Raw genomic sequence first — 9,338 nt, forward strand, 5'->3', positions numbered from 1 at the left:
TCTCTCTTATTAATTTTCATTTTTACTAAAATTTCACTATACAAAATTGAAAGGTAAATTTTGAGCTTCTTTAATTCTGACCAGTTTCTTTTTGTCATCCATGTTAGAATTTGATTCAGCAAACTCGTATGGATTCCACTTCTGCCATTCACATAATCAATCACTCCAATAATTCTACGTGTTGAAGTCTAGGAAGTTGTACTATAATGACTTCACCAAATTGAAATTGTAATTTCCTAAGTTATTCCAGTACCCATCTTTATATAATGAATTTTTCAAATATTTTATTATGAACAAATATATTATATAAGTGTAGAAACATTTATAAATAAATAAAATCCTTAATTGTTAAGCTCAGCTTTGGCCCTGAGCAGTTTTAGTTTTAATCATCGTCTGTTTATTTTCTGTTTCAGCAGTGGGATTATCAGGTTCCATAATAATTAGTTCAGTGTAATGAGTGCCTGAATAGACTTCGATTAATCTAATTTGGAACGGACACTTCCAAAGGAAATAAAATAAGCATATAGTCACTAGTGCGCCAATTGGCGCCTTCGATGTTGGTACTTCCACCTTCCTGTGGACAGCTGCAATATCATTTGGACTACATTGCTTCAAAGCGATATGCAGTACTCACAGTGGAATAGAATACTTGCAGCTATCTTTTCGTTTAAAAATGTCATAAAGTTTGACAGAAAACAATTTGGTTTTTGTAGTCTACATATTTTTGAGTAACTATGGGAAAACAATAAAGTCAGACAAGCGGAAGTCTCTATACCTGCCCCTTCTAAAGAAACCAATGAAAAAAAACGGAATTTAATTAAATATTACTGCTAAGTAAAAGTAGCCAGAATCGAATTTCACTAATAGGTAAAAGTAAGAGATAAATGATTCCTATGCATATTTTCTTCCTTAATTTCCCCGTCTTTATTTCCTATCTTTTAATAATATCTGCACTCCTTAAGCACTCAAATCACAGAGGCTACAGGCACCTCTTAGCATTTTCAGGATTATTAAAGTGGATATAAATTGGACCTGCAGAATATCTGTGATCTGGTGCAATGTTTTATTTTGTTTTCTTTACATGTATGTACCCTGTTTGTGCACACTCCCACATTATGCAACACAGAGAGGATGCACGCGTTGACTTCAGGATTGGTTGGGCCTCCTGGCCCTCCGGGAGTAACTATCATTGGCAAGCCTGGACGAATCGGTCGTACTGGCATCCCAGGTAGACCGAGCGTTCTTTAATCTATACTTTGTTTACTTCTGAGACAGCACCAATTTAGCTACAAAATTAAACAATATATATATATATATAAAATGCGCAATATTTATTTAACTTTTTTTGTCAACTAGCTTTCCCCTCTGTGTTTCTGCTCAGATTCTCTAATAATGTATGTATGGGCTTATTGTTTAAGGTAGTATTTAAGTTTATGTTACTAGGTAAACACTATTTTGTACTTATCGCATATGTTTTTTAATTTAAATATAACCGTCTGTGTTCGTCTGAACATTTATTTCAGAAGTGAGATTAAGTTTAAGGTTGACATATTGCTTCTTTGCTTAAACAATATTATTAAATCTGAAAAGACACTTATTAATCTCGAATAAGATTCTCAAAAAAGATTACTTCGATAAAATATCGAACAAAAAAGATGTGAATCAAATTTAGTCATTGAAATTATCTGTAACAAGTTAGAATGCAATATCTAGTAGACCGCAGCAGTGTATCTTAGTTTCAGTAGACTGAAGTCCTATAAATGTGTTAAGACTATAGTTTAAAAAAAATTATTAAATTTTTATTAAAAAATTATACAAAATGCAAAAGCGGCGAAATTTACAATAATATCAAAAACAAGTTTTATATCGCAGCAATAATTTTTCACAGCCAATTTTTAATAATAATTTTAAATACCAACTACAGAACACATTTAGACAGCTACATAATGATCAACACTAATGATATTACTTTTAACATTTTAGTCATTGAAAAGAGTTTGACAACCTTAACCTAAAGAAATGGAATGAACATGAAATCTTTGTGGGGTAAAAAGTAAAAGAAAATCAGTAAAAGAACAAATTCATCATTTTTGAATGACATCAATAATGACGGGTTTAGCCATAACACTTGGAAATCTGATAACCATTTCACATTGAAGATTCTTTATTCTTAATTGACTGTCCTTTAGTAATCTATTCATCTGTTCTTTGGCGGCTGGATTGGTTTTTAAATCCTTCTTACGGGCAATTAATTCTGTTGCAGTTACACCAAATATTTTATCTAGTACTTCAGAGGCAAAGTCCATCTCAATTTCGAGCCCATTAGCAGATACCACCGCAGAAAGGCACCACTTATCGTTTTTTAGAGATAATTTTTCCGAAAGGCGAACTACTTGCCCCCGTACAACTCTAACTGCTGGGAAATTTCTTGGGGGGTAAGGTTGATAAAAAATTTCCGTATTATCCGAAATGGGTTCTGAATCACCTTGTTCGGAATTCATTTCTTCATAATCATCGCTCATCCATGATGGACTTATTTCCTCCCGATCGCTTACAGCATTTTCAGAGGCAATTATATTCAAAGGTTTTGTTTGAGAATTTGATATTTCCTGAGAAGAAGTAGATGAAGAAAGAGAAGAATTGAATAATTTGTATTTAGTTGGGTTTTCTTCTGATTTGTGATGTGAAAATGCAGATGACGAACAAGATGCCTGGACCATATTTTGCTTATTCGATAAGTTCTTATTCTGTTCGGTGACTGAAGTGATACCATCTAAGTGACCTTCCATATAACATCTTCCAGTTCCATAAGACTGCTCTAATTCTTTTTTTAACCTCTTAGGGTCATTCATGTCTATATATTCAACGATATCTGAACTGTTAGTATATGTTCTTACTGTAGAAATTGTGTTTTTGAGTTGTGGTACAGCTTCAATTTTTTCACTGGTTCGGACAGGAGTGCATGCCCTCTTTTTACTTCTCAGTTCATCTTTTCTTTGCCCTTCCTGGCTAGTTGCTTGCATTTCTGCCAAGGACGCGGTCTGCGCAGCTATCAAATCAAAATCATCATCTTCTAAATCTAAACCACCAACACTTTGTGTATTCAGTGTTGAACAGTTAATTGGAATAGTGTTGGTTATGGTACGAGATTGCTGGGAAGATATTGAGTTTTCCACTTTTTCTGCTAACATAATTAAAGCATCGTTATCCTCGTCGAGGCAGTTGGATAAATATACGTCATCAGATTGAGCTGATTCGATTTGTTTTTTATAAGGGTTTGGATCCTCAGGTTGTCCCAGTGTTCTGGCCAATATATTACATACAGCGTTTGGAATTAAAAGTGTATCCACTTCACCACCAAGAATTTCAATATTTTTATCAGTCAGCATAAGGATACCCTTCCTACATTCTATGGGCCCTTTAAGAAGCGCTTTTTCTCCAGGGACTGGATTTCTTAAGCATGGTATGGGCCTATATTCGAATCCTACGACAGTCATTTGTCCGTCCGATATTTCAAGCTTTAGTGCTCTTTTCCCACTTACATTTTCAGCTCCGTGTGCTCGATCCCCATGCTCTCTTTCCGAATCAACGTTCAAATTTTCTCCAAAATTTGGTTTCCTAATTTTCTGAAGCTGCATATAACCCGAATTTCCTACGTCAATGGAGAAATTTAACTGAATGGCATGCTTTCCTATTAAAGTAAATTTATCTGAAGTTTTACATTCTTTAGGCAAAGAAAAAGAACGAACCTCTCGTAAATCAGCGAGAAGCCATTGTTCAAACACAAAATCAAGTAGTTGTTTGGTACTATAACTATTACACTGAGTCCTGAAACACTCCACGCAAGATTTGAGCCAAGTATTACTACTTGTTAGTATTATACCCTTGTTTTTAAATAGGTTGTCAATCTGCCTCATTTCTAAATCCACGGAACTCATAATGTTCTAAAGTTATATTTGACAGAAATGAACTTTTCAAATGGAGCACCTTACTGGACGGTCACATAACCTGTTTACTTGTAACCTACTTAACTGTAGTTGAAGGCAATGCCAAGGTTACCAGGCACTAAGTTCAGGCGTTTGTAATGGTGCTAGGTATACGTTGCAGTTGCAAAGAAGTGCTAGTAGTATTGAAAATCCATGCGAAGAATCACCGACATTCTTTCTTAAGAAATATTTAATTGCTAGAAAAGCTGTTTGTTATTTGATTGTTTAAACGTATAATTTGTACGTGATAGAGAGAATGTCAAAAACTGCAAAGGAGCAACATTTGTAAGTAAAAATTCACATCAGTTCTAAAATTATTTAAGCAAATGATTGTGCAACATTGTAAGATAGAAAAATATAAAAGGAAAAAACATTAAACCATAAATGGAGTTCCTTTCTTTATTTTCAAGGATAATTATATGAAAAAATTATTGGATGTCTTTGGATACAAGTGACTTATAAAGAAAAAAGCGTATTACCTTCTCTGTAACATGAAATCGAAAAGATTTCTTATTTACTTACACTGGAATCATCTCACTATAACTATTGCTAGGGAAATTTAGTCTTGGTAATAGATGAGATACTCTGTTGAAGATTTGTTATTTTAAGAAGTAATTTTTAAAGTTGGAAAATCCATTATTGCTTTTAAATCGGGATAATCATTTGTTTAACAGGAGATCCAGGTGCACCTGGGTTGCCAGGAGAAAGAGGGTTCCCTGGCTTGCCAGGACCGGCAGGACAGCAGGGTCCTGAGGGCAGACAAGGAGAGAGAGGTGAAAAAGGGGAGAGAGGGCCCGAAGGTGTAGGAATCGAGGGACCAGCTGGACCCAGGGGACCCCAAGGTCATTAAAAATTTGTTTTAAGAATTGAAGTAATAATAAGCACTGGCGGAACCGCCAAATTAAAAAAAGGTAATGGAGACATTAGAATTTGTTTAGAAAATATGTCAGAATAAGTTGTTTTTTTCACCAAAATATGTAGGTTCTGTGTTAAAAATGAACTCAAATAACAAACTTTTTTTGTTTTTCAATAAAAATTGCACATATCCTCCAAAAAATAAAACTTGAATTTTACCTGTAAAATGATAACCCATTTCATATCTTCTAAGTCACTCGTTGATCTTGAATGAATCATGTTTACCGTGTTCTATTTACCTGTAAAAATTTATCCCCATAACATTATAATAGCACGAATCAACCAGATTTTTCTTGAATATATCTTACGCTGAAAACTAATTTTAGGAGGTACACAAAATATATCAATTCGTGACCGACGATGTGGTGGATAAGTTGGACGATTATAGGTACTTAGAAATTGGCTTTTTCAATACTAAGTACTTTTTGTGTCTCGTTTGATCTTGAACTAACGTATATTGTTCATTCCTGAAACGAGATTAATGTAAACAATAAGTTTGTGTAACTATAGGTTCAGCAGGACCCCCAGGAGTTGGATTGCCTGGACGAGCTGGTGATAGAGGTGAACCCGGTAGACCAGGTAATTCATTTCTTTCTTAGATAGTACTTCCTGATATTTTCTAATTCTCTAAAGTAATACACTTTATATCACAGGAATGCCTGGAGAGAGGGGAACACCAGGTGTTTCGGGACCTCCAGGATTCTGTGAATATTGCAATTATCCGGGTGGTAATTACCAGCAAACTGCAAGTGCTAGATCTGGAGGTAACATTAAAGGACCATAATAAAACTTTATTTTGACTGAGTCCAAAATAACTGCTACGACGAAAGTAGAGTTCTAAATTCCAATCAAAAAAGAAGACAAAAAAAGCAATGTGAAAGGCTTTTTCTTTTGATTTGATTCATTTTATTTCATTTTTTTAACTTAAGAATACTGCCAGTATATATATGATTGTAAGTGTAAAATTAAATTTAAATTTAGCAATTATATTTTTATGATACACTCAGATTTTTTTCTGTTGTCATTTTGAAAGATATTACGTATTAATAAATTTGTGTTTAATGTCACTTAAGGTAGTCTTAAGACAGTAATGGGTCGCAAATATGATTATTAGTTGTTTTGTCAAAGTGAGAAATATTTTGTTCCCACTGAAGTACAGCACAAGTTCAAATTCAATACATTTTTAACAACCTGAAAGTTCATTTCTACCTTTTATTATACGGGATTATTTTCGAGTGACAATGCTAGATACACCTTTTTGCGTGGATAGTGCGATTAAGCCTGTATTGTCATTAATGAACATAAAAAATGCGTAATCTTGGCCACACAAATTTTCCTTTTTCTTTTACTGTTATAATTATCATCATCATGATGATTATTATTTTACCTTCTCCCTAAACAGGGTGTTACATAAATAATTATTAATTTTTGTAATTCACTTACGATCGTTGTAGGGTGAGTTTAAGTTGCAGCGATTCATGAGTAGCTTTTGTTATTGTGAATAGAAAATTATGTGTACAATATTGAGTGTGCAGAAATATGTACAAATGATTGATTTTTTAAAAAAATTTATAAATATGTAAATGTTTGTACTCCGAGCTCGAATAATAATTGCATTGTAATTTAATAGGCAATTATTGAAAAGAGAAATTTGAATATGATGGAAATAAATTATTTTTAAGATAATTTTTATTACTTATTCTTCTAGGTTTAAATTTATTGTCTACCGTAAAGAATTGAGGTTTCTTGTTTACTGTTTTTGAGGTACGCTCAAAATTTTGATCTCACCTTCAGGATATTGATCGATTTTTAGCTACTAATTTTGAAGATCCAGTTTCAAACACAAGAAATTGGAAATAGGTATTTTCCTATAATTCCAGATATTCGTTTTGGAGAGAGATCCAGAACTTTACAGGGGATGAAGTATTGAAATGATCACTTGTTGTTTCAGTTGATATGTTGTTTTTCCCAAATATTTATTTCTGAACTAGAAATTGCGAAAGGATTTAATATCGAACCTTTATAGTAATGACAATTTTTACAGATGTGCTATACCTCCAACTTCTAAAATAGTATTCGTGGACTGAGGCGAACAGCCTACATATTTAAACAACCATAAATTTCTCATATTAATCGTAAAATGAAATCCAAGGACTAGACCGGACCCATTACTACAATTCCTTAACTTTGAAACTTTGAGAGCTTCCTCTCTCTTCAAGTAACGTGGCGTCAGTTGCATAAAAGCGAACAGTGGTAAAAACTTTCAAAAATATTTTTCTTAAAACATTTCAATAAGATATAGTTAAATTTTACTAAAAACGTTATCAGAAGAACACAGGGAAGGGATTAGCATACTGGACTCCCACGCGGAGGTCCCGGGTTCGAATCCAGCTGCTGACCCTTAGATTTTCTCTTGCTAGGAGCTTCTTACAGCTCACTGTCCGGTGATGGACAGTGTTGTCTGTAACGAGAGAACACTGTCCGGAGGCCGGCAGTGCACTGGAAAAAGCTCCGGGCGCTAATGACCTCAGCTGTTGATGCGCAAAAAAAAAAAAAATCAGAAGAACAGTATGTTCATCTGGTTTAGACAATACACATTTCTGTCCTTTTCTGATATAACAAAGCTTACCTATTGAAAGGTGATGTTCATATAATTTGCGCAGAAACAATATTTTGATATATCCACATAGGAAAAAATATTCCTTCATCTTAAAATCTGCCATTCAAAGCCTCTTTGAGAAAATAGGGCACCCCTTACCTTCAATGCAGAAAAGTTCTCAAAGAAGACTCCGAGAGAACTTACAGTTACATAGGGTCAACTTACAACATGCAAGTCCATTCCACAAGCTTCTACTAAATTAGAATGAGACTGATTTTTAATTGAGAGTGCAGATGGTGAAAGTAAGAGAATTAAATATTTCTCTGTCTGCGTGGGTCATTAGTGAGACTCTTGTACTAGAATTAAGAGGAGGTGAAACTCAAAAAAAAAGGCTGTGGGAAAATCCCTGCACTTTTTTGACAAGAGGAAGTTTACTTTTAATAGCCTATCAAGGCTCAGTAAATCAAACTCTTTTAGCTGCAAAGTTAGGGGAACCATGTGCGCCGATGTACAAAATAATTTTATCTTCAAAATCTTATAAAAAAAAATCCGCAAAATAGAAAGATTTGATTGCTTGCAGCAATATGCTTATACCAAAGTGCATTATGAGAAATGCAACTAAAGTATGGATTAAGAGATTATTTTTACTTCAGACTGCTATAAAGTACACACAAATCATTATTTGCTCAATTATTTTTACTTATAAATGATTGCCAAGCATATGCTATACCAGGAACGCTTACAAAAAATCAATGGGATAGGGAAATTGGTAGGTTATTTCTTTCTAAAACTCGTTTAATCACGTAAGATATAAATATCAGTTACCACTTTATTGCAATTTTACTGATTACAAATAAAAAAACAGAAATTAACTTTTACACTATCATTACACTTTTAGTAGAAACAATTAGATTAATACAGAATAAAACTCCCGAGAAAATTTTATCTCTAATGAACTAAAACAACTGATTTACTGAACAATAAATTTACTCGAACAGTAAACAAATTATTTTTGTAAAAATAATTAGACCTCTTTTTTGAAGTTATATTCCAAATTCTACTTGGGAAGGAGAGCATTTAAATCATAGATTAAGCACCAAAAACAAACTCTACATTTCTATCTTATTATCTTTATTCCGGTTAACGTTGATATTAGACATTATGTAATACAGTCTGGCTTCCACCAAACCACCCACATTGAATTACTACGTCCCGACATTACTATCTCCTAACCTAAAATACGTTTAATAATTAACTACATACATATTAAGGTACAGAAAACTAATCACATTAAACACAAACGTCAAATATTTAAACAAAATACCCACTTTAAGGTGCCGTACACAAAATTGTACTTTAATAGCGTTACCAATTTTTGAAAATTATATTTCTAGTGTTTTTTAAAAACTAATAATAGAAGACGAGCATTTAAGTATTAATTAATTTAACATGATTTGAATGAATAATTTACCAGTATTTAGAAAGGATTTTTAAAAATATAGAAACTAATTTTGTACAGAACAAGAAAAAAAAAGTAGTTAAAAGACAGATTGTTAACTAGAATCCAAAGCAGTTGTTTTGTCTAACTAAAAAATTTTTTATAGAAGTTAAAAGATCCAAGCTCTTTTTTATTTGAAAAAAAATAAATATTTATGTTTAAATTAACGTTGTTTGATTAAGAGATTATCATAATTACATTATTATCTCTAAGAAAATGGAGATCGAAAAAATGCATTATTGAATTTTTCTTTTGTAATAAGCTGGGAACGATAATGGAAGAACGCGCTCTGTATTTGATGACTTTGGTACTTTGTGTGTGAGGCACTCTGAACAACCAA

The 9,338-nt window shown here is 33.0% G+C and overlaps 2 protein-coding genes and 1 long non-coding RNA gene across 9 annotated transcripts in view; 1 reads left to right on the top strand and 2 right to left on the bottom strand.

The window, feature by feature from the left end:
- Positions 1–6,587, top strand: part of LOC141461164 (uncharacterized) — a 43,261-nt gene extending 36,674 nt beyond the window's left edge. For 5 of the 7 annotated variants that reach the window (XM_074141936.1, XM_074141939.1, XM_074141938.1 and 2 more), the window contains 3 exons: positions 4,661–4,828; positions 5,412–5,480; positions 5,555–6,587. In XM_074141936.1, the coding sequence (XP_073998037.1) occupies positions 4,661–4,828; positions 5,412–5,480; positions 5,555–5,685 (368 nt within the window). In that variant the 3' untranslated portion in view covers positions 5,686–6,587. Of the gene's footprint in view, positions 1–1,126; positions 1,229–1,356; positions 3,085–4,660; positions 4,829–5,411; positions 5,481–5,554 lie in introns of those variants that run through there. The other 2 variants (XM_074141937.1, XM_074141943.1) reach the window with 2 other exon arrangements.
- On the bottom strand, positions 1,773–3,938 carry LOC141461165 (recQ-mediated genome instability protein 1-like). Its single transcript, XM_074141944.1, has one exon. It carries the CDS (start codon positions 3,936–3,938, stop codon positions 2,085–2,087), a length of 1,854 nt encoding a protein of 617 aa, XP_073998045.1. The 3' UTR covers positions 1,773–2,084.
- Positions 6,588–8,304: 1,717 nt separating the features above from the next.
- LOC141461167 (uncharacterized) lies at positions 8,305–9,289 on the bottom strand. The gene is made up of 2 exons (XR_012462636.1): positions 8,825–9,289; positions 8,305–8,733 (listed from the first exon to the last, which is right to left on the bottom strand). It is a non-coding gene; the product is annotated as an uncharacterized lncRNA (long non-coding RNA).
- Positions 9,290–9,338: the final 49 nt, after the last annotated feature.

This window comes from Rhodnius prolixus, unplaced genomic scaffold (assembly GCF_049639745.1).
Source record: "Rhodnius prolixus isolate KJV_2025 unplaced genomic scaffold, Rpr scaffold_6, whole genome shotgun sequence".
Lineage (NCBI taxonomy): Eukaryota > Metazoa > Arthropoda > Insecta > Hemiptera > Reduviidae > Rhodnius > Rhodnius prolixus.

Coding starts and splice junctions, on each gene's coding strand:
- LOC141461165 (XM_074141944.1), bottom strand. CDS start 3,938: ATGAGTTCCGTGGATTTAGAAATGAGGCAGATTGACAACCTATTTAAA.